Source organism: Ambystoma mexicanum, chromosome 1q, assembly GCF_040938575.1.
Source record: "Ambystoma mexicanum isolate Mex_15411 chromosome 1q, UKY_AmexF1_1, whole genome shotgun sequence".
In the NCBI taxonomy this organism is placed as follows: Eukaryota; Metazoa; Chordata; class Amphibia; order Caudata; family Ambystomatidae; genus Ambystoma; species Ambystoma mexicanum.
Window position 1 is genome coordinate 427,888,017 of NC_090922.1, and position 25,153 is coordinate 427,913,169.

At 44.3% G+C, this 25,153-nt stretch overlaps 1 protein-coding gene across 1 annotated transcript in view; it reads left to right on the top strand.

Moving 5' to 3' along the window:
* The window catches only part of NFATC3 (nuclear factor of activated T cells 3), a 1,594,447-nt gene that overhangs the window by 662,200 nt on the left and 907,094 nt on the right, over positions 1-25,153 (top strand). The window contains exon 3 of the mRNA XM_069639728.1: positions 5,785-5,947. Coding sequence (XP_069495829.1) covers positions 5,785-5,947 — 163 coding nt within the window. The remainder of the gene's footprint in view (positions 1-5,784; positions 5,948-25,153) is intronic.

Sequence of the window (25,153 nt, forward strand, 5' to 3'; positions counted from 1 at the left end):
CTCTTACCTTTAAAAAAAAAAAACAGACCCTCTCAGAACACTGAAAATGCCCTTTTCTAAATTATCACAAGCCACTAGACCAATGTTCATAGATTCACACATTTTTTTTTTAAATCCTGATACCAAATGCTCTAGTCCAGGGCAAAGGACGGGGGGGGGGGAGGGGCGCTATATAAAATAGAGCTATGGCTCCTGAAGCAAAGAACATTCAAATCAATTTAGACAACAGACTGACTTCCTCAGCAATCCACCAGAAGTGTAGCATCCATTATTTCTGGCTCAAAGGTATTGGTGAAAATAGTTTGCTTAAAATAATGACCAGGAATATTGCAATATTGCAGGTTTAAGAAAAAAGATAACTGATAGAAATTGGGTTGCACTGTTCGGAACTATACATAACTCTTTACCTCCACCAAAGGTAAACTTGGGAGGCCTAGCAGAGGTTTCAAAATATGGATCATTATGGCATGTGATGAAGCCAATGGAGTCATCGCTGATCTCCCAGCGGTAACCACATCCTGTGTGGCCAGGGGATGACGACCGCTTCCTGATCCTGAACTTGGGGGCAGCTACATGAGGATCACATGGGAGGGGACAGCTCTGGAGAGATGTCATGGCTTCATTGGATGAGACATATTTCTTCCAAAAGAACATGAGTAATTTTTTCGCTCCGTGAAGAAGACCCCTTGATACTCAGTACCCTAATAGCCATACATCTACATCCCCCCTTAGGCAAAATGGAGAAACCTTTTCCCAAAACCCTATAGGCCAATCTTCCAGCCCTTGTCTAAAATGTAAAAGCTCCAAGACTCTCTTTTCCAGTTCTAATTATCCACCATATAGAACTGGCCCATCATTCAGAACTGTTGAAAGGGATTTCCCAAGTAATCTGTATCACTCCACATCAATGGACTCCTTTTCCCACAATCGCCCAAATACTGGTACGAGGAAGAAGGAAAAAACAATGCAAAGCAGGAGGAGCCTCAAACTCCATGAGCGTTCTAGTTGTTTTCGGAATTCACCTGTTGTGCGTGGGACATTTAGAGATCGAAAGCAAACTCTTAGAGGCTGCTGCTGTTTGGGAGAAGTCATTACACCTCTCCGCGAGGCTTGTGGTGCTTGGAAGTGTAAACCGGTGTGGTGGAGCTGAGGGGCTTTCGGCGAGGAAGAAGAGAAACGCTGCCAAGACAGGAAATGCTGCAAACACGGCAGTAGCCAGTGGAAGACTCCTGGGTGTTCTGCAATCAAAGAAAGTAGTGTTTCACCTACTGGACCTGGGTCAAGACAGGCGTGCTGAGGCGAAGCAGCGAGAGAGACTGGAATGATGCGATAGCAGTCCAGAGTGAAAAGCATGAGACACATCTTTGCTGCGTAAGCATGAATGGGACTGAGAACATTAATCAAAGTTGGTGAGTCAATCCAGGCATAGTGAGTACACCGGGACATTTCAGCGACCGTGCCAAGTACAAACTATAACCATTAAAGCCACGGAAACCGAGACAATAAAGAGACTGATTGAAAACCAAGAAGGCATATTGCAAATAAGGACCCACCCAGCCATACATGAGTGTATTGGCTGCAAATATGAGGAAACCCAAATCAAATGACGTATCAAGGAGATGTAATATACCAAAAGGAGTATATGCAACTGTGGAAGTAAAAGAGGACCCTCGTGTGACTATAAGATGTCCTGTCAGGGGAGTATACTAGGCAGTTGCAAATCTATAGGAAGCAACACGAAAAGATATAGAATGGTGTTTGCTAAACAAGAAGGAACTTTTAAAAGAAGTGGAACCACATGGCTAAGCAGCTTTGTAAATAACAGTATTGTTGTGGGCCAAGAGAGACACAAAGAACTCTTAGACTAAGAATAATTTGTATTAAGGAAGAATCCAGGGGAAGGGAACCACCCTCTGGAACCAAGGCTCTCTGACCTTGGAGAACTTTTATATTGGAGCTGTTCAATTTACCTTTACAAACTCTTTTTACAATCGCCTAAGATTAAAGACATTTCCCTTTTCACCTTATAGTTTAGTTTATAGTCTGAGTGTCAGAATAGAACTTTTGGACACAAGAACAATTTTTATTTTGACATCCTGGCACAGACAGATCCTTTGTTTTTAGTTTGGACTATTAGGTGGCGCTGAAAGTACTACCTTTAAGCCAAAACTATTGCCATTAAATAAGAGATTTAACATAAGAGCTTCAAATAGGGGCTTCAAATGAGGATCTGTAATGCTTTTCCAATGGAGATGACATTTGAGGAGGCATACACAGTTAGGTTATTGAAGCCCTCCCATTCACTGCCCCTAGCCATGCCCTATGGCTAATCGCACACATTCCCGCCCAACTCAGAAATCTTTGAGCTTTTCCATGGAGGCAGCCATCTTGGATGACTGTCTCTAAGAAAGTTCTCGGGAAACAAGCCAAAACTTGTGAATAGGAAAGATACCCTGCATCTTCCAAATAAAATCATACATTGAATCATGCGAGTATAATCTTTTTAAAAATGGCTAAAGTAATTTACAATACTTTCTACGGCAGTAATTATTTCTGTCCTTTCTACATTTCATTTCCTTTTTTCTTTTTTAATATAGCTAAGGCAGTTGCTCGTCCTTTTTAAATCCGTTTTAATATGCATCAATGTCTTAAATCGGCTATGTTGTGATACATGTCATATAGTGCTCGAACCCTTACTGGCTCAATGATTGCCTCTGTTAGCTGAGAAGGATCATGCAGATACTTGCCCTGCACTGTCCCGCAATCAGAGTTTGTGCTCGGCTTCACACATAAATTGTTGGGCTCACCCCACCTCTATTTTTGTCCTTTGATGCATTCCCTTTCTGTTGTTTTCTATCCCCACTGTTTTTAAGCCAACTGTAAAGTGTTGAAATGAAACCCCAGAATGCTCACGTCGGAGAGGATCTCAAGATGTTCAACCATGAGATCCTCTCCGACGTGAGCACTGTCCTGTGTGATTTTGCTTGCATTCAGGATTTCTAGCTCCCTGCTGCCGGCATGCACCAGCTAGAAATCCGAAGTTCATGCAAAATCCCGCAAACATACAGAGGACAGTGGTAACGTGAGCAATGTCCTGTGTTCACGGGATTTGGCTTGAACTTTGGATTTCTAGCTCCCCGCTGCCGGCAACTTGGCACATGCCAGCAGCAGGGAGCTAGAAATCCGAACTGCAAGCAAAATCCCACGAACTCATAGAGGACAGTGCTCACGGATTTTAAGCACTGCACTCTGTGTTCATGGGTTATTGTACACAAATCGCATTGTAACCTGAAATGACAAATATATAAATACTTAGGTGAACCAAAAATAGTATGACAGTCACTTTGTTTTCCGTATTTGAAAGGGAAGGATAAAAGTATATGAATGCAAAATGATGTCAGCCTAAAAAATCTTCTATGCGTTATGCAGCTTTTCTGTCAAGTCATAAAGACACACAAATGCAAAAAATGTGTGGCAATATGATCTGTTAGTAAACATTATGGGCCTGATTTGAACAATTGTTTTTCGATGCTTCCAGAATAAATTAACCGCTTGTAGAAGTGCCGAGCCAACGGACGAGAAGAAGGAAGAAAAGCAGTGTTGGAAGGGGAGAGAGATGCAGGAATAACTGTATTTGGTTTCTGTAACACACTACCATTATTGAAAGGTTTAACAGGTTATCATGTTGGGCTATTCTCCATGCAACAGCGACCAAACCTAAATGCAACATAGTCATTTGGGGTGGGGCCAAGCCTGGTGTGTATATGGTCTTTACCCTATGTATAAAATCCTGTTAGGCTGAAGAACGATTGTCTAGAGGGTAACCCAGAGCAATTGCCAGAGGTTAAGATGAATTCTAAATCTTCCAGCCATCACCTCTTTTGTATTGTCTAAGTCGGTCCTCATGAGATGGGTGTGCCCAGACGCAAGCCCCGAGTCTGCCTTGATTAGCGACCCCTAATGATGGCGAAACATTTTTGGGGTTGTTTGCGCGCTCGTGCAGACTGGATGCAGTTCAGACTGGATTGCTCCTTTTGGGGATGGACCAAGCATGATTTGCCTATGGCCTTTTCCCTTTCTGTAATGGCTTGGCAGTTTGAAGAACGAATGGTCTGGAGCGTTGCCTGGAGCAATTGCCATTTAGCTGTGCTGGTTTAAAATGTTTTTCGTGAATTCCTCAATACAATTTTTTTTCCCCCCTAGTTTGCGTTGTGGAAGAAAGAGTGGAGCAAATTGGAAGGAATGACCCTGCCTTTTAAAGAGTTTTCAATCCGCAATTTACAGACACGCAGTGCGTTCCTTACCATGTTGTTGTTTTGATGGTCCGGGAAATTTGGATTGGTTTGAAGTGTTCTACTTCTCGGGTTCTATTTAATTGAGTCCCTGCAAATCAGATTGTTGGTATTTTGCACACCAACAAGCAACTTCTTAAGAAGGGGGCGATATTCTAGTGCTTCCCGGTTCAGCTCTGTAATTTGGTGGATGTGTGTTTCGCCCGCATCTATTGTTTAAGTGCCTCAAGTCAGTAAGCAAATGCAGAGAATAAGTAGACACTTTGGATATTTAAAATATTACACATTACCCCACAGACACCTAATTTCCAACAGGTGCATTTAAATGTAACCATGCGGCTTGGTTCAAATTATAAAAACATACTTGATAGTTGACTGTTTAATACACAAATCAATCAACGTGGCACTTGTTTTAAACATCTATCCTTGTATAGAATTACCGGACAAATAAATGTATCCCAAGTAATGCTGTGAATTCAAACCGCAAATGTGCTAGTCCACACCTGGGCATATGAAGGTCATACTGATCATTATGCCCCTTGTCAGTATATGATGGCTGTATGAAGGGTTCTTCTCTGGCTCCTCCTTTTAGCCTTTCTCTGTGCACATCCCTTTTTAGCCACTTCCCATTGTCCGCCATGCTACGATCTCACGTCATTCCTCTTCTTTGCTCTTCGTGCTACTACCCTGTTTTGCAGCGCAGTACTCCTTCTATTCATGTTTTTTTCATCTTATGCCTTTTCTCTGTACCTTTCATCATATAGAAGTATTTCGCTATTGGCTATTTTAATGCTTGTTTTACAAATCAACCAATTTGTCTAATTGTGGTGGTGTAATCATGTGGGGTTCTGCAAACTACTAAATCGTTCAGCTTTCATCACTTATGTGTAAGCAGAAATAGTCGTTTCAGGAATATTGACATGAATGACCTGGCTCTTTATGATCTGTGGCAAATTTAAAGATCTCCTCCTGCCAGTATTTCCGAATGACCACTTGAAACTGGGGCCAGTATTTTATGTGTGCAAATCTTTCAGTCTAAATAAAATGACTACATTGGTTACCAAGTAGTATTGTTGCTTTTAAATGACCTAAACTACGCTGATTCCTATTGTGACATGTGGGCACAAGGAAAGTGAAAAACAATAAGGTTTTAATAATTGATTTTCTTTTGGCATGAGTGAATACAAAAATGCTGCTTCTCGGGTTTCTGATATGCAGTCTCTTCAGTGAATGTGCACAAACGATTTTACTAGTGTTGTAGCAGAGAAGGTGAGTTGTAGTTACATGGGGCATACACAATGAATGAAAAAATTCAATCTGTTGGCAAAGTTTAAGTATTTTCAGATATTGCTCATATTTGTTCTAGTGACTAGCTAAAATAGTTAAGTAAGTAATTGCTTCCTTAATTGATCATATGTTAAATTCAGCAGGCGTTTGTGAAAATTGGTACAGTCCTTCACTATGAACTGTTTCTTGTGGATTTCTTTTTCAGCACATCTTCATTACCTCCCCTCGACTGGCCATTGCCAAGTCATTATGGACAATGTGAATTAAAAGTAGAGGTGCAGCCTAAAACCCATCACAGAGCACACTATGAAACGGAGGGCAGCCGTGGGGCAGTGAAAGCTTCTACTGGTGGACACCCTGTAGTTAAGGTAGGTTACTGTCACCTACCGTTTTTTGCTAATTATAGATATGTTTAGGAAAGTAACAAGTTCCCTCACACAGTCTTCACTTTTAACTTGCTGTACTTGAACTACATTTGGACACATTGCTTTGTTTCCTTGCTGGAAACAAACGTTTCATCACCACGTATTTCCATGATTCGGTCTCCAAGATGTCCATCAAATGTGGCACTGCGTGAGGTACTGTATTTTTTTGTTTTGTTATCACAATGCATTTCCTGCGTAGGTTGAAGAGCCTGCAAAGTCCTGCCCTGTCGACAACAAATGTACTATTTTTTTTAATTTTATTTAAGACATGTATAGTGTGCATACGTTATCAAATATGGTGTCTGGAGCACTTAACAGCAAGTTGTAAACGTGACAAAACACTGGAAAAAACAGAGCTGTCGAAATCCACCACAAACAATACAATATTTGTACACATACAAACAACATTACATAAAAATACAATAGTTCCATACAAAATAGCATGACATCACAAAACTATTTTAAATAAATAAATGTTTTTCATTCTCTGAAGGGTCAACAAATAGGGGATATTCCAAGAAGGCTATTCCAAAAACTAGAAGCAGCACAAGAAAAAGCTGGTGTCTGTCTTCTCGTTATGAACCCTAGGAATCTCAAGAACAACATTGTTTTTACTACGTGAATGTCTATTGCTGCCCAGAAGGCAGAGTTTTGAAGCTAAAAAGGACAGGTGGCATGTGGAGTTTATTCAACCTAACTTAAACAAGATCCGAGCATCAAAAGGAAGCCATTGTAAATATCTCAAAATAGAAACCATGTCCATAAGTTTCCTAGCACCTGTGCCCAATCTTGCAGCTGAGTGGAAAGCCATTTTCAAGGGTCTCAAAGCCGCTTTTGTTGCTCCTACTAAGAAACCATTACCGCCATCTATATGAGAAAGTATCAAGGACTCCATTAGCAACAGAAAAACGGTTATCTGGAAGAAAATGTTTTAACTTGCCTAGTAGCGACAGCTGATATTTTTTTCCATATAGGTTTTTTTGTGCTGTCTATAACTGTAGAGAAAGTCTAGTATGTAACAGAAATCGAAGTGACTTGACAAATGCGAACAAGGAGGGCGAGATCCCTCTCACTGAAAGCAATTGTAACCAGGGTTGGATCTGTACTGAGAGGGGTCAGGACCAAATAACTCTTTTTTTTAATTATTACATTTCAAATGGACAGATGTCATCCAGTCCTCAATTGCTGAGAAGCAACATCCCAGCCGAAAACTGTATTGTTTAATGATACTGAATGGTGATGCCTTATATTCCTTATTCCACAACGAGATCTCTCAGCATGTCATGTATAGATACAGAATCATGGGAGATAGGCTAGACCTCTGGGGCACATCAGCGCACTGGGAGGTGGTCAGACCTGGCTTTCCCCAACTGAAAAATCTGTGATCAATCTGTGAAAAAAAGTGAAACCACTCCTTCCCTTGCCCACGCCTCCCGCTCACAACGATGTGCCGACACAGGGTGGAAAATAGTGTTGTGTGGTCCATTGTGTCAACAGCCTCACAGATCCAGTAATGCAGAGTTGCACTCGGAGCCATGATTAGGTCAAAAACCTGATTGATAGGTCCTGAGCAGCCTCTAACAAGTATTATGATTTGGTAGGTGTAACAACACTATTCCATCAAATGTTACCTAAAATAGTAAAATTGACACTGGTCTAAAATTACTGAAAACCTCGGAGTCAAGATTGGCTGCTTTTAGCAGTGTAGCAATGATAAAATCTGTTGGAAAGGGAACATCTGAAAGTGATAATCAAACTTTTTTGCATAGGATCCAAAATTATAGAAGGCAATTTCTTAGTATATTTTGCAGGAGCCAAATCATCAAATTAAAATGAGGGGTTTACATATATAGCTATCTGAACAAATTCTTCCAAGGATCGCAAGGCAAAGAGGATATGGCAAACCAGTCCTTATGTGGAACATATTTAAAACCAGCACAGATAGATGGGTTCTCGTACCAACTCTTTGCAGATAGCATGCATCATCTTCACATTTCCTAAACTCTCCTCCAATCTCTCGATCAACATTCCCAGCTGTCTCCCTGTCTTTAAATATTGGATGGCTTTGCACTCTGATGTTAAACTCTACCAAAACAGAGATGCTCTTCTTCCCTGCCAAATACTTCCATCACCTCTACCCCTGCTTCTCCAGTTCCCACCTGATAGTGTCCTGCACTTATCTTCAGCTGGAAACCTCAGCGGCCCCTGTGACCCCTCTCACCTTCTCCACTTTAATCTCCAAAAGGGCAACATCAGCTTTCCTCATTCTTCAAAATATTAAGAAAATCGGGCACCTTCTTCCTTTCAACACCGCCAAGCTTCTCTTAACCACTGTTGCCTTCTCTCAGCTGGCCTACTGTGCCTGCATACTCCTTAGTCTGCCAACCTATGCTTTCTTCTTGGCAAGATCATTAACTTTGCTATCAGGACTCCCTTTGAACTCCCTCACTTCACACCTACTTCCTCATACCGTCACCAGGCTGGATGGCTGAAGATGTATAGCATGGCCAGATTGAAATTTCTTCTCCACGGTGAGGCATCACCATATCTGTCCTCCTCCATCAAACTCTATTAACCTTCTCATAATCTCCTGTCTGCCTCCTCAAATAAACCTTGTGGCACATCGCCCGCCCAGTGCTTCCTCTCGCTTCTGCTCTTCTCTATTTTTGCACCACATGCATGGAATTCTCTTCCCTCGGACATCCGAGAAACAGTACACACAGATTTGTTCAAAACCAAACTAAACACCTACCTCCTCGCCTCAGTTACCTTCTTAAGCTACCTCTCACCTGCCTTCTAGCTAACATTTTACCCTCTCCTGTAACATGCCTCTGTCCCTCACTTGCTCTGCCTCCACTCTAGCACTTCATGCATCATGGTCATAACACTAACACAGCTGGCATTATCGCTTACCCGCACTTAAAAATGTCTAATGTTGATGGTCCTTCATATATAGAAGTCCCCCCATGTATTGTCCCCGGTGACTTCCATTTACTCCCCTCCACAACCTGGTCAGAATGTAACTCGAACTCAGCCCATTATAAGAAGCTTATTGCTTCCCGTCAAAATGGATTTCTTATCTATTCGTTTTTTTGTGATTAAAAGAGCAGTGTTCCTCCCTGTATAAAAATAAACAGATTTGATCCTGTTTTCATTGACAACATTCATTTTATTGCATAATGTTTCAGAAGATGCAAACAACTTTGTTTTAAGTGGATGGACACATTTTTCACTGCCCCAAAAATGACTTTTGATTGATTATCCACAGAACCAGTTGTATTTTAGTAACAGACTAATTTTACATTTTGTTCCATTTCTTGCCTGCCCTAACTATTTAAACATTCCATATTTGTGGAATTCGGAGTTACCCCAAACCTTCTCTAATGTTCTACACTGGCATTTTTTAAGATTCAAATCATGGGTACCATGCAATATGTATTTTCTTTGACATAAGCATTTTACTTGAAACTCCGGGAGATTCAATAGTTTCATCACTGATGCTAGCCAGTTTGATTTAATCATGTACCATATATGTATGTTGCAGGAGGTTTGCTTGTGTACCAAGCCTGCACTGGATGGTTATACTATAGCATTAAAAGAAGCAAAAAATGGAACAAGGGGGCTTCCTTATCGCTGCCTGTTGATCGGCATAAGTAATAAATGGGGCTCAACAGTAAAGCAATGGGTTGTAAAAAGCTATTGCTGTCAATATGAAGTGGGACAATCATTGTTTCCTTTTAGGTAACATTTATTGGCATTCAGTAAGAGTCTGTGAAAGGGGACTGTTTTTAGCCCTGGATGACTTGTCTGGTTGATTTCAGGAAACTTCCTCTGAGCAAATGATCATCGTCAGAGATTTGAGTTGTACATTTGCAGATTTGAACAGTTCCCAAGTGCTACATTTTGGTTTTGATAATGGCAGTCACAAAGTCAACAGAGGCTTTTCTTGTAGTAGGTGGATGGAGTATTGGAGACTTCAGCAATTTAACTGCAAAGCTTAAAGGGGATATTCCATCAAACCCACTTGGAAGTGAGGTACTTGTGCCTCAGTTATCAATTATTGCTTGGTCTCATTAAGCTTGATCCCCATGGGTTAGGCCGCTGGAGTTTCTGGATTTGGAGAAAAGCTATCATCTGCTTTTAAGGATGAAGGTAAATGATATATCTATCTCAAGGGCAGATGCCGATATTTGGTGACCCAGGGGAGGGACTTGTATTTCAGTACTAACTGGCATAGAAGAAAATGATAGCATGAAAAGGAAACTGGATATCGAGGGATATAAGGAAATATTGTACCAACTATTGTCTAGCCCTAAAAATACATTTCGGGCAGATTCTAAAGGATTTGTTGTAAATGGGTATGCGTTTGACGATGAGGAGTATACTCCTTAGGAGTAACATTAGACTGCTGAGAAAGAACCGCAATCTCCCGAAGTCTATACAAAGTCAATACATTTGTAGGGAAAAATATAAAAACTGGATAAACATCAACTTGCCCAGGTGTAGTGTTTTTTTCTTATACCAGTTTCATAAACCCGGCGACTTAGTTCCTTGTGTGTCTGACTTTTTTGTCGCGTCTTTAGAGTAAAGCAGTGAAAAAAACAATTCTGATAAATAAATAGCTTGTGTATATACTCATCAAAGACAGGCGCCAAGTCTGATTTGAAAGGGGCTTCTTTTTATTTATAGATAATTAGTTCAAACAGAAATTCCTTCCGCCCTTGTAGGCATGCCCTTGTGATAACAAGTGTTTCGGCTCAAGTGCCTTTTTCAAATCTGGGCATTGTTAAGTATCATCCTTGCAGTATCTTCATGTGTAATACGCCTCATGTTATTGGGATAATCCCCTCTTCCGATTCATTTTCTCATAAATCCGTTAGTCCTTGCGCCCCAAAAAAGCTTGTCCTTTTTAATTTTAATGTGAGAGCCAGTGCATGTGTGGCCTTGGTCCTGCCTTTCCATGCCCCACCCCGAACCTTGCCCTCTTTTTCACTGTGCCGTCTGGTTCCAACACATGGCTGCAAGTTATTTTTCCTAGTGTTTTTTTTCTTGTCACAATTTCTACACCTCCTTCCTGGCTCCTGCGGTTGGCCTTTTGCCTCTGCCAGAGAATAAAGTAGTGTTTCTGTTTTGTCCATCAAGTGGACGTCACTACGCGTCAGTGGATCCTTGCACTCGTTGCCTTGAATGTTTAGGGCCGGATCATCTTTGCAGCTTGTGCTTCTGTGATTCATTTTTGGTGCATGCACTCGAAAACTCGGTTTTTCAGTGTCTTCCACCAAGTCACTTCAGGTAGTTTATCGAATAGAAACGACAAAGGAACAGTGAGCACTGGCTCCCTCGACAACTGACCTCTTCCCATGGGTATCTGGTTCAGGGAGGGGTTAGGTTGAGTCAAGCACTTTTGGAACGTGTCCACGGTACCCCACAGTGGGTCTTAACTGGAAACCAGAGTGACCTCTGAGGTTGCCCATAAAGGAGCTACAATTACCAGGGACATCCGTGAGGTTCCCCATTCAGGGGCGAATAAGACTACCGGCAAGGCCAAGGTTACCCAAATTGGGGCTAAACATACTGGAAGAACCTCAGTTCCCCCCACACAGGGGCAACAAAAATTGGCTGCGCCGAGGTTCCTCTGTCGGGAGCTAAAAACACTGGGTCACGCCCCAAAAATGAGACAACCGACACTGCTAAGGATCCCTCTAGGAGGGCTTAAACTCAACCCTCAAAGGACGAGTCGGTCAATTTATGCTGTGAACCCGATAAGGGTATGATGTAATTAAAATCCTCGAAACACATAATGGATGCCCCACACGATGCCTCTGTGGTGGAAATCTCATCAAATTCTGCGACTTCATCAATGGAAACAAGACCAATGTCAATGCCTTTTGCTTCTCTAGGAAGAGACAAATTTTAGCTGAACAAGGATATCCTTGCCTACCATGTTTTCCTTACCTACAACATCCTCTCCTTTGTACAAGGTCCATCCTTGGTTGGTGGCCTATCATGACAACTCACTTCGGTGGATATTTGGAGACAGGTGCCTGTGCATAGACTGGTACCTTAACCACGACACTGTAAATCATCGGAGTACTTTTTTTTTTTTTTTACAGAATGTCAATCCTTGATGCATTTAGACTCAATGGAAACTTACTTTTAAGGACCTTTTCAGGAAACCAATCCTTCAGCCTCTGGATCCGCCTAGACCACCTGAAACTCCTCAATTCCACCTCTACAGCCATAACTGAGATCCTCCTCATCGGGGCTCTCGCGCTCTGACCTCCGACCTCTCTCGCTCTCTCTCCGACCTCTCTCGCTCTCTCTCCGACCTCTCTCGCTCTCTCTCCGACCTCTCTCGCTCTCTCTCTCCCTCTCTCTGACCTCTCTCTCTCTCTGACCTCTCTCTCTGACCTCTCTCTCTCTCTCTGACCTCTCTCTCTCTCTCTGACCTCTCTCTGACCTCTCTCTCTCTCTCTCTCTCTCTCTCTCTCTCTCTCTCTCTCTCTCTCTCTCTCTCTCTCTCTCTCTCTCTCTCTCTCTCTCTGACCTCTCTCTCTCTCTCTCTCTCTGACCTTTCTAAGAAGTCTCAATATCAGCTGCACCTCGTCAGAGGTATTCTGCCTTTTCTCACTTTCCCCCAGAAGCTTGCTGTCTCCAGAGCCCTGGTCCTCTCTAGGCTGGTCTATCCTCACCCAAAATGATTTCTCACAACATTTTGTCACGTTTTGGCAATAAAAGGCTGTATGATTTTATTGTACAGATATGGTTATGCAGATAAACAATCACATATCATACTTTTGGGCACCGGGTCCTGAGGTTACCCCCTCTGGCCTGTGCCGCCACACACGGGCAGGTTACCGGCTGGCCGTGTTCCACAAAGTATCTCCTAATAACAGCCTCTAGATGCGGGAGTTGCCAAGATTTCCCGAAAGAAATGTTCCATGGCTTGTATTGATAAGTGGGTGCCGTCTTTGTGAAAAAGATCCAGGTCACCCAGGGTAATGGCCGAGTGTTTTATGAAACCCAGCCCTCTTGCTGCACAGAAGTTCTCTAGTCACCTGTTAAGTTTTCTTATAGCAATGTCTACGGATTTGTAACAGTGGACCCCCTGCCATTTTTTTCTGGGAGGGATGGCCGAAAAATATATTTGTTTCCCTCCAGTTGTGGGAAATGCCCGCCAGGGAGGAGCAGATTTCCTCGAATAGGTTTCTCCTTCCTGAGGTCACCAGGTCATTGCCCCCTAAGTGTATTATGAGGAATTCAGGCGGGTCTCTGTATGCGACCAGCTCTGCTAATTTTTTGTGGATGTCGGTCCACTGTAGGCCCCTGTAACTCCACCATTAGGCGATGGTATTTCTAAAAGGCGGACCTTCTTTGGCTTCTTCCGCCCATCGCCCTTTCCTGAAGACGAATGAGTGGCCAACAATCCATGCTGAGTTGAGCGAGGTCTTCCCGTCGCCTGTTGGTTCTGCAACGGGGGGGGGGGGTGAGGAAGAGAAAAAACGGGGATGGCTGTATTAGCTGTGGTCTGATGTATCTTTTGTAGCAATCTGACTTCCAGCCCCCTATGTTTTTTAGCTGTGGTGGTGCCAAGCCCCCTTGCCACGCTGAGGTGGGGGCACCTATTCTGAAGGAGTGGGTACCAAAGTCCTTTCGGTCCCACCCTGCGTTGCCGATTGCTTTCATCATCACCCTTTAAATTGGTAGTGGCTTAGTGCCGAGGTATCTCGATGAATTAAAAACCTCCCCCCAACCTTGGGCCTTTGTGCGTAATAGAGGTTGGTGATACATACTGGGCAGTTTGTTGCATCGTCGGTACAACACATGTTAATGGTTATTTTGGCCCCAGTTTTCGACTGTTGGATTTCTATGTTGACGCTGTCTTGTCTGACCCTGACCTCCATAACGCCTAAACCGTTTGTGGCCTTGGTGCTGGAGGCGATGAGCTCTCCCACCCGGAAAGCCCCGAAGAGGCCAGAAAAAATGCTGTTTTGAATAGTACGATCTCATATGGGTGCCAGCATATGGCTTCCAACTGGTCTGCTATATTTACCAGTTTGTGGAAATCAAGGGGGCAGCGGGTGTCTACCTGGGGCCCTTCCACTCTGGCCCATCCTTTCATAGCGTAGGAAATGAGGGTGTTCTGTGTAGCATCTGAGTCACCCCGTAATTTCGAGAAATATGAGATTGCTACTAGGTGTCTTTTTGCCAAGTCCCTCTTAAAGCCCCGCTCTTGCGCCCATTTTAAGAATATTGCTATGTCTTTAATCGTTATTAACTCAACATGGTTTAACCCTGTGGCTCTAAATACCATTTGCAAACACTTACTGTACTGAGTTGCAGTGGTGATTGCCAGTGCTTTCTCTGCCATCTCTATTAAGAATCCTGGGCCAGGGTTCGTATTTTCTATGGGAAGCGAGTCGTTGGCACCCGTTTTAAAGGCGCCTGTATCATGTTGGACATCCTGGCCTGGCCTCACTGGCGTTTGTCGGTATTTTGTTGGCACCTGTTTTTGAGGTGCCTGGTTCTTTTTGAGCACCCCGGCCATTGCTCTTTGGCGCTGGTGTTGATGCCGTTATTTTGTTGGCCCCCATTTTTGAGGTGCCTGTTTTTTGTTGAGCACCCCGGCAATTGCTCTCTGGCGCAGGCGTTGGTGCCATTGTTTTGTTAGCACCCGTTTTTGAGGTGCCTGATTCTTGTTGGGCAACCCGGCCATTGCTCTTTGGCTTTGGCGTTGATGCCATTATTTTTTGGTTCCCATTGCCCAGCATTCGGCTGGTATTGGCGTCATCTGTTCGTGGGCGAGCGGCGCTAGCTCCCAGAATCTTGGCCACTGAAAGCGAAATAAAGCATCTGCAATATTATTGTCTGCTCCTGCAATGTGCTTTGCTTTGACCACAATGTTTTCTTGTAGTGTGACTGCTGTAAAGGCTCGTAGGACTTTGAGCACTAAAGGGCATTTAGTGGATGTTCTGTTTATGGTTATGGAGCCTACCATGTTGTCGCACCAGACCAAGAGTTCCGTGTTCGCTAGCTGCCTGCCCCAGATGTGTAAAGTAAGCCAGATGGGAAATATTTCTAGGAGGGTGATATTTTTTGTCCACCCTGCCGCTTGCCATGTTATGGGCCAGTGTCCTGTCACCCATTCTGAGTCTAGTATGGCTCCAAACCCCCTGCTCCCGGCTGCATCGGTGGAAAGGACCCTTTTTGTCAATGTGTTCAATGGCATACGCCAAAGTGTTGTCCCGTTAAAATCTTTAAGGAAATTCCCCCAAATTTCCAGATCTTGTTTCACCTCTGCACCTAGTCGGGTGTGTAGGTGGGGTTTGGTGCAAGGTTTGATTTTTAGTTCCAGATTTCTCGAGAATATCCTCGTCTGAGGGATAATTCGGGCTGCGAAGTTGAGGCTTCCAGCTAGTGACTGGATTTCTTTTACTGTGCCTTTTGTTGTCAAGCTTTGTATTTTTTCCAGGAGTTCTGATATTTTTGTTTCTGGAATTTTGCATAGGCCCTTTGCAGAGTCTATTTCAATGCCTAGAAAAATGATGTTGGTGGCTGGTTTGGTCGTTTTTTCGGCTGCCTGGTGGATGCCCCATTGCGCTGCCATTTCTTCTAACTTCGCCAGGGCTTTGCTGCATTCTTCAGAATTTGCTGGCCCCATTACCATGAAATCATCGAGGTAGTGTACTATCCTGGACCCTGGTCTCTGTCTTTGAAAGGCCCATTGGAAAAAGGAACTGAATTGTTCAAATAGGGTGCAAGATACTGCACATCCCATGGGGAGGCACCTGTCTACATACAATTTGTTTCTAAAAGTGAAACCTAGCCATCGTTGTGAGTCTGGATGAACTGGCAGTAATCTGAAAGCGGATTTGATGTCCAGTTTGGCCATCAGGGCGTTCGTGACGCATTCCTGTATGAGTCTTACCGCTTCTTGAAACTGTGTGTATGATACCGTGGATTCCGTGTGCGGAATGCCGTTGTATAGTGATTGGCCTTTGGGATAAGATAGGTGATAAATTAGCCTCATTTTCCCAGGTTCTTTTTGGGGACCAGTCCTAGAGGCGATATTATGTACTCTCTGAGAGGCATGCTGTCCCAAGGTCCTGCAATCCTGCCTAATAGTAATTCCTTCTCAATTTTGCTTTCGACCATTTGTGGGTTATCCATGGCTGACTTCAGGTTGTTTGGAACATTCAGCGACCTGATGCCCTTGAACGGGATGACAAAACCCTTGGTGAAACCCTACCGGATTGTTTAGCTGGTTTCTCTGTCTGGATAATTCATGAGGGCCTCTCTAAAATTGTCTGGATTGATGGGGGAGCAGCCCGGGGTTAGCGATGGGGTTGGTGGGGTGCGTCTGACGCTATTCTTTTGTATTTTTGGCTGGTAGTCTAGTGCAGTTACTTGCTGCGTGGTCACCGTTGCAGTTTGTGCATGTGTGTTTGTACCAGCATTTCTTTCCCCATGTGCACTGGTTTTTCACAAAGTTTTTACATGGGATGTTGGCTTTTTGAGAATGGTTTTTGTTCTGCCTGTGGGTATTAGATTTGGCCGCCCCTGGCTGGTTCTTCCGAAAGGGCTGCCCCCATTTTTTGTGGTTTTCATTGTCGGAGGATCTGGAGCCCTGTGAGTTTTTGCTATTTTTGGGGGTTGTCTGCGCGGTCTCTTCTGAAGGAGGCTCTGTGTTTAACATGTATAAGTCGTTCTGGACCTTGTCCCATTATATGGCTGGTCTCTCTGACATGCTTCTCCTGAATCTAATATCGTATGCTAGCCAGGTTTTCCCTTTTTGCATGGTTTTTACTTCTCTGATTTTATCTAGGTATGCCCATAATTTTTTGCCATCATGGGGGAATGTTTCTTCGTAAATAGTTGCCAAGATGGCGAAAGCCTGTAGCCAGTTGTCCCAATTCTGTTCTACCTGGGCGTTTCTGGCTACAGCTTTTTCCACTATCTTTTTTGGATCCCAAAAGCATCCTTCCCTTTGCGTTGGGCTTCTAACAGTGAAAAGATTTCGATGAACTCTTTCGCCCATATGGCTTCTTTGATTGTTATGTCAATGTTCCATGCTAAACACCTTTGGTATCTGTTCAATATTTCTGTTTGAAAAGATTTAAGTGTTTGGTCTAATTGGGAACTACTGATCATTACCGTGTCTGGCGGGTTGTTGTTGCGCGTTCCTGACTGTCCTGGGGTATTTGTATTGGGAACTGACCATGCTTTTAAAGCACTCGTTGTGTCAGGAGCCGTCGTTGTTGGCATAGTTAAAACTGTGACGGCTGATGTTGGTGGTGTTGGCACCTGTGTTACTGGTGTTGCTGGAACTGGTGCTGCTGTAGCTGTTGCTGGTGGGGGGGTGGTAACTGTGATGTCCGGTACTAGTGGTAAGGTGGGGTCAGCATGCCTGGACTCGGCTGTGGGAAGTGTTTGTTTGCCCCTAATTTCTAACAATAATTGCTGCATCTCACTCATGTTCTTGTACAATTTAGACTGTTTTTTGTTACCTTTTCCCATGCCTTCTGCAGACTTCCTTCTCTTTGCTGGTGTCGTCTCGTCCTCATGACTGGTTGGTATGGGGACCCCTTCTTTTGGTAAGCCGTATATATTTTCTCTGACCCAGGCCCAGCCGTAGTGCTCCGCTGCCGCCATGGCTGCTAGCAAGTGGGGTGATTTCTGTTTCTGGGACGGTGCTGGAGGTTCCCGTGAATTTCGCTTGGGACCCATGTTTTTCTAGGTCTGTAAAGCTGAAAATGACACGGCCGCCTGCGTCGGGGCGCTTTGTTTGTTTTTCCTCCACGCTTGTTTGTGCCGGCCTTGGATCTTGCTTCTACACGTGTACTCCCCGGGGTGTCTTCTGTTTCAGCGCGGTTTCTCGCAGTTCGCCTGTAGTTAAACATTTCTAAACAGTACAATGTTCAAAGGAGGGGAGAAAAGATGCTGCGTAAGCAGTGAACTTTTTTTAAAGATTGCTAAAGAAGCGAAGTGTGGAAGACGCTGAGTGAACAGCGAACATCCTGTCAGTTTTGGTCCACGTTCAGGGTCCACAAACAGATTGTGTTTTCTTAGAGGATTCTGCTCTTATTTATAAGACCCAGAGGAAACCCTGGGTCTTTGATGTGTATAGTAGTGGGGGCTGTGTGCCAGCCCCCGGCCGGATAGCCGACATGTCTGGCCCCCTGAGTAGGGGGCAGGTCTTTGAACCTGGGCCCTGCGTGACTATTGGTTTTCCGTAGGTGCTTGGCACCTTGTTGTTTGGAGGAAGGGTGAGGCGCTTGTTCACACCTCACCCTGCCTCAGCTTTGTGTGACAGAGACTGCGTGTCTCTGTGCTTGTGGGGTAAAGGAGCAGGCGTGGGGGCGGGAGCTGCCCCTCTCCTAGCCTGTCGGATGGTAACATCATTTACTCTGCCTCGCCTTGGGCGGCTCTGCTGCATTGCCCAGACTTCTGCTTGGCCTTAAGACGAGGGTTTGTATCTCTCCAGCTCTGAAATCTCTCCACTTGCTCCCTGTGGCTGCAAGGATCAAGTTCAATAACCTTTGAATTGTCCACAAGGCTTTCTGGGGCCTGGGACCGCAATGCCTCCAACTTTCTCTTACTAAACACCTTCCTTCTTGAGCCCTCCGCTCATCCACCTCCACCTCCACCTCCATTCCTTGGCTGGGGTCTCCCTCTGGAACAGTCTCCCTCATACTTCAGTAGAACCATCTCCGGTTCCAGTAGCAACTCAAGATCTTCCTCTTTGCTGCTTTTTCTCTTCCTCTCCCTTGCTGATGTCCCTGACTGCTGCACACACTGGTTACCTGGTCACCCACTGAAGCTCAGGCTGAGGCTCCTGCATGCCCAGTTGCCCTCACACTGCCTCCGGGCTCCACCAGCTCTTAAGGGTCTGTCTCTGCAACTCTACCGTCCTTGTTCTCTCTGTCCCGTCCCCTGCCCCTTACGCCCCTGCTACCCCCCTCCCATGGCACTTCTACCCTCCCGCCCTCCCCGCACTTGCGCGATCTGAATGACACAAGGACTAGTAAGATCGTTGTTTTGTCCTCCTTCTGTCCCCCCCTTACCTTGTTGCGCCTAGAAACACTTTTGTACAGGCGTATTATAAATGACTTATCATATAACTGCAAGAAAGGTGTCCATTTGAACCTCACCCGTGACCAGTAGTTCTGACACCAGAGCTGAAAGACTGTTCTGAAATTGCCATAATCAAGGTTGACTAAAGACACAGGAAGACAAAGATGAAACTCAATTCTATAGCCTGGCATCCCATGATAATTATGGACCTTATGAGGTATCTTGACATTCCCCGCCCAAAAACACCGCCAGTAGAAGCTGGAATGTTAGCAGGTGCTCTGTCACTAAAATCATCTGAGCGCTCAGGACTTGGTTTACAAAAGGATGTTTTATCAGAGTCCAGAAGGCGTTGAGAAAAGCCTCACACTAGCATGCATCTTAACCATAAAATTGACACTGTTCAGACTACTGCCTTCTGAAGAGATCACTCACAACCTGCCCTCAATCATTTTCCACTGTGGTGGAGGCTGCTACCCAATTTTCAAGACAGTCTTGTTCTGCAGCATCAGAATCGCAGGTAAACGGGAAAGAGGATAAAGCCCTTGATGCCATCAGGAGGAAAGGGAGGAGGTCTCGAATTCAGTGCTACAGCTCACACAGGCGATTGCAAAGCTTAAACTATGGAAAGAACGTTCTGAGCTCAAACAGTACATTCCTTCAGACAGAATTGAACATTTTAAAGGATGTCCCACAGATGCGAGAGTGGCTCAAGATTTATTGTATGTGCCTGCACATCATGTTCATTCCTCTGCCAGAGGCATAACAATAGGCATAGATATCTGTGGTTGGGCATAGCTCCATTCCACAAAATGTACAAAAGAAGTGTAGGGCAAGGTTCTTAACCTTAGGTTTGAGGAAAAGCTCTCTTTGGTCACTGTACGTTGAGCAGGTAAATAAAAGGACAGCTAGCGACATCCTTGCCTGTCCTGGTGAAACAATCTCAGAAGTCTTCATTTTCTCAAAGGTCTGATTCTCATTCCCGCTCTTTCACAGGATTTCAAGACAGGAAATCGATGCAAACGGCCCAATCACCTGGCACCCTTCCAAAATAGCAACAAGGCATCTGGTAGGTGTTCTTCTCCCATCCTCCCTCATCCTAAGGAGCATCTTCTTCCTTCTTATCCAAGTGATGGTCTGGAATTGTCACCACGGAAGGAGGCTATTGCAGTCTTCCTCTGACTTCCTGTGGCTGTCCCACTATGCAGAAGACTGTAGGAACATCATGTCTGACTTGTGGGTCTGTCAGTGGCCTGCACAGGTGTTTTCCTTCCTCTTTCTAGTTTCCCCTTCCCCACTTCAACCAATTGGCTCCCCCTCTTTGCAAGAAGAGATCTGGAAACATCTCTGTTATGACCAAGGAAGTAGTACCTCTTGATGGAGGGGCAAGGGTTTTTATTATCTCCTCTTTACACTGCCTGAAGCAAACCAGGCTGGCCTGCACCCTATATTAGATATTTTGAGTTTCAATCTGCATGTACCCGAAGATAAATTTGCACATGTCCAGATCCGGTCTACTCTTAAATGGGGAAATTGTGTCTATCCAGTGGTTCTGAAAGATGCTTACCTTTATATCCACATTTGGCCACCACCTCTGAAATTTCTATTTTTTGATTGATGACTCCCATTTTCATCACCCTGTCCTACCCTTCGGCTTGAATTCTGCATCAAGTCTTCATGAAGCTGATGGTGGCTGTCACAGCTTTTTCTCATACAGCAGGGCGTCCATTCGCTCCTAAGGTCTTGTTACACTGGTCAGGCGGAACATCAGCTCAAATTTCTTCTTGATCTCCTTTCATAATCTGGGCTGGTCAGTAAACTGGCCGGAGTCGTCTTTAACAGTCTCTCAAGACCTAAAGGATTTTGCTGGGATACGTCTCAAGCCAGACTATTCATTATTGCAGAGAGAACATCAGATACACAGGGGACTTGTTCCCTTTTTCTCAACACTTGGAGGTTTCAGACATTGGTGGGCCTGATAGCATCATAGACGCACTGAAAATGCTCAGATTACTTTGAGACAGGCCTACTCACAAGCATCAGACGCGAAAGTCTTCGCTGGCTCCAATCACTACAGACATGAGACCAGACCGCTTATGCTGTCAGATCCCAGGAATCTGAGTCGGAGGATTCCCCTTTGATCACAATTACAACAGATTCCTTTGTATTTGGTTGGGGTGTGTGACTTTGGGTCACCTGCAAATCTTAGAACTGTGGGCATTGTAAGGGGTCAGAAATGACAGGCAGACACACAAAGTTGTAATATTCTCAACATCAGCCTTTTTTTATTAACAGAAAGGGGTTTCGATAAAGGCCTATCTTTCCCTATCCTAAAGAGAATCTCCCTTTCTATGAAATTACAACTAAGGCGGGCTGACCTCGTGTCCAAACTATATTTGACCCTCACACTAACATGCACAATCAAAAGGTGCAAGGTAAATGTTTCTAATTTCAATTCAACACAAATGTGCAAAAAACTGATCCTAGAACTGCAACAAAACGAGCCTTGTGTCCAGGGGTTGGCTCCCTTCCCCTGAATTGTTTCAGGAAAATTATTCAAAGTGTTCAGTTAAAAAAGGCAATGGAAATGTCTTTCACCTAATACTTTCCTCAGGATGGCAAAACACATGTCTCTTCCAAAATACTGGTTGGAATATAGCAAAAGAAAGTATTTCCTAATTTCCAGGATGGCAAAACAAACTGTCTTTTCTCCAATATTGGTTGAAGGATGGCAAAAGGAAAGTCTTTTCTAATTTTCGGGTCGACTAAATGTTCAATTTAAACCACAACATGATATGACAACATTTCTCTTTAACACAAGAGTTCCAAATGGATTTTCCTTTATACTCTCCTGCCAGGAAACTTCTCAACTGAATCTTAAGATATCCTGGTTTACTCCCCTGCAAGGAATATCTCCCTTTTGGCTCATGCAGATCCCCTGCTGTACTCTCCTGCCAGGTATTTCTTCACAAAAAAGTTCACTACCTGATGTGTATCTCTCATCAGGTCTTTCTTTAACATTCACATTCCTCTTAGATATAACACAGTTGCACATCTTCAATAATAAAACTTAGTTAACTTCATTTATTACTTGTTCCAATTTCCCCCATGCTGACATCCCGTATATGAGGGTTTGTTCATGCTCTGTCCCTCCATATCTCTTGGCTCTTATCAATGCTTGTTCCAGGTTTCCCCAAATTGACATCTCATATTAGGAGAATCGTACAACGTTGTCCCTTTCTTTTCTCTGTAATGTCTTTGGTTTTATGGCAATGTTAGTTCCAAATTTCCCCTAATTGATATCTCCTATTAGGAGAATTGTACCACTTTTGGCTTTGCTTTTTAATTCTACTTGGTTGGTATTCAGAAATGCTTCTCAAGTGTTCATTAACCTGTTGGCACGTCCTGGGGCCCCTACTCTTTGAGGTTGACTCACCGTTGTAATGTGCAGCTGCGGCGAAGATTTTTCATTGGGCAGCCTTCCTCTTTTTGGTAGTGTCTTTCGGTTCCTGCGTCAGATTTTAATTAATTCGCTGATGGAACCATTGGCGCTCTACAGGGCCGCATCTCCTCCGGTCCCGCAGTGCACCACACACCTTCAGCAGTCCTCTACGGCACCTGCTACGACTCCACTGGAGTTCCTCTCCTTCGGTCCTAAACTCCTCCAGATGGCTACCGGCAAACTTATCCTGCTCACACCACGGCTCGTCTCTGTGATTGTGAGTCTGTCTCTACTTCTGGGTTTGCTTCCATCTCCACGCATTCTGCAGCTTTTCTCCTCTCTCCTTCTGCGGTCTGATACTTGCAGATGATTTCCAAGTTTAAATGTCCTGCACAGCTGACTTTGATCCTGACAACTAGACTGCATGTTGAACTTGGTGTCACATTCAATCCATATTGACTCCTTGCTCCTGTTCATCGTCTCAGTACTTGAGGCTTTCTGGGACTTGAATCCAAGGAAATTGCAGATGATTTTAAGTTAATTGTTGTACAGTTTTATTTAAATAACAATTATCATCAACATTAGATGTTAATTGTGTTTTAGACTTATTATGCACATATGAAGAGTTCATAAAGTTATGTTTGAAATATTTGACACAAGTACGTTTCGGGTCTTTATAATTGGTTTTGAATGATGACAACATGCCATCACAAACTCTGGAATGTAGGGCTCTTCCTCACAAGAAAGGGAAGAATACTGCTTCTCTCCGGCTGGAGTCACTACTCCCCCTTGACAGCCATCTCCTCCCATGTGATCCACCCTCCGACTACAACCCCCAGGGCCAGGATCAGGTAGTGTCTGCCTTCCCCTGGCTGCATGGGAGAAGACTGTATGCTGGGGATCAGTGACGACTCCGCAGGATTCCTCACAGCATCCCTAGAAAGGGAAGAGCATTTCAACATATTAAAATTAACTACACTATTTCTCCCTCTGAAGGCATTTCAACTATATATTCTGAACAATGTGCTCCGTATTCAAACAGGTAATGCTATCTTTATATCAACAAATAAGGTGGCACAAAGTTTCAAAATCTCTTCTTACTGGCTGTACAGATCTTGAAATTTGCTATTCACAGAGGAATCTGGCTTCAGACAGTGTATCTCCTGAGGACAGTAAACTCTGGGGCGGATTGCCTCAGTCATTTGGCTACAGCCAACCATGTGTGGGAAATGAAGAACGACTTTCTGATTCACATAGTGAACAAGTAGCGTCGACTCCCCAGGTCAATGTATATGCTACAAAGAGGAACAAAATGCTTACTCTCTAACCTCAAAAGATGGTTTCGGAGTTAGCTCTTTATGGGGTGTTTTACAGATGTCATGTAACGGGATGACTGCGCTAGCATCCCCCCCCCCCCCCCCCTTGCCCTAATTCATCAAGCACTACTGAAGTTGAAGAGGTAGGCTGATGCAGGAGGCCAATTGCCCTCCAGTAGTCATTGCACCCTGGTGGCCAGCAAAGTTCTGGTTCTTAGACCTGATGAATCTTGCAACATGTCCCTCCCCCTCGCCATTAGATCTTCGGATCTCCCAGACCTACTGTACCAGGACATCGCCTGTTATTTCACCCCACCACATGATGGACGAACTTGACGGCATGGTTCCTGAGGTCAGATCCTTGGGGCACCTTGGTCTAATGGAAGAAAATGTATGCATTAGCAGAGCAGCCCAAAAACCCTCAATACAAAGTAAGTGGTTGAGGTTTTGTCACTGGGGCATGGACAAAATAATATTTTGAATGGATTGTGTCCTCCCACGTATTCCTCATTTTAGATATATCCTTACCTTCAGCTTTGCTGCTTCGGAATACATTTTCTCCACCAGAGGGCGCTCTGCTAGAGTCTGTGACGTTGATGTCCCTTGGTGGTATCAGTCGAGCATCAATGTCATCCGCAGTATAAATGGCTGGAGCCACGCCCGTTGACCTCATGTCCGTTTTTCCAATGGCTTTCGCTTCGTACCAAGAAAATGGCGCTTCAGTTCTAATAATGTCTTCGTCATCGAACCCTTCTACGCCTAAAACTGGCTTAAAAAATGTTCAGAAATGCAATACAATAAGAAGATGTCGTTAACAGATCCCCATCGAAATTGCCTCTGGTGACTCGGTCCCGACCATTCGATAGACGAGTGCGGTTCCTGTCATGTGAAGACCAGTAAAGCAATAAAGGAACGTAGAGGTAAACTAGCAGTGAGGGAGGAGTCCTCAAAGTCTTCTTTAAGAAGAAAGAAAGGCTCAGCTGAGTCTAGTGAACGATGTCATCAATCAAAGAAATCAAGGTCGAGAAGTAGATCTAGGAAGTCATCTTCGAAAAAGTCGAAGAAAAGGCGACACCTGTCTCCCTCTCCCTCTCACTCTTCTTCGACGTCTTCAGAGAAGTTATCACCTGCCCTTTCAAACACTATTCCCTGAAAAAGTGGGAGGCCTTTAGAGCCTCAATGTTAATCTTTGAGAATGCGGCCCAGACTCCCTCAAAGAAGTCTATTGAAAGCCATGCCCCTGTTCATGCTAAAAGTGACGGGGGAAGATCTAAAACAAAAAGGTCCGACGCTAAATCGTCGAGGGCGTCGTCGAGGGAA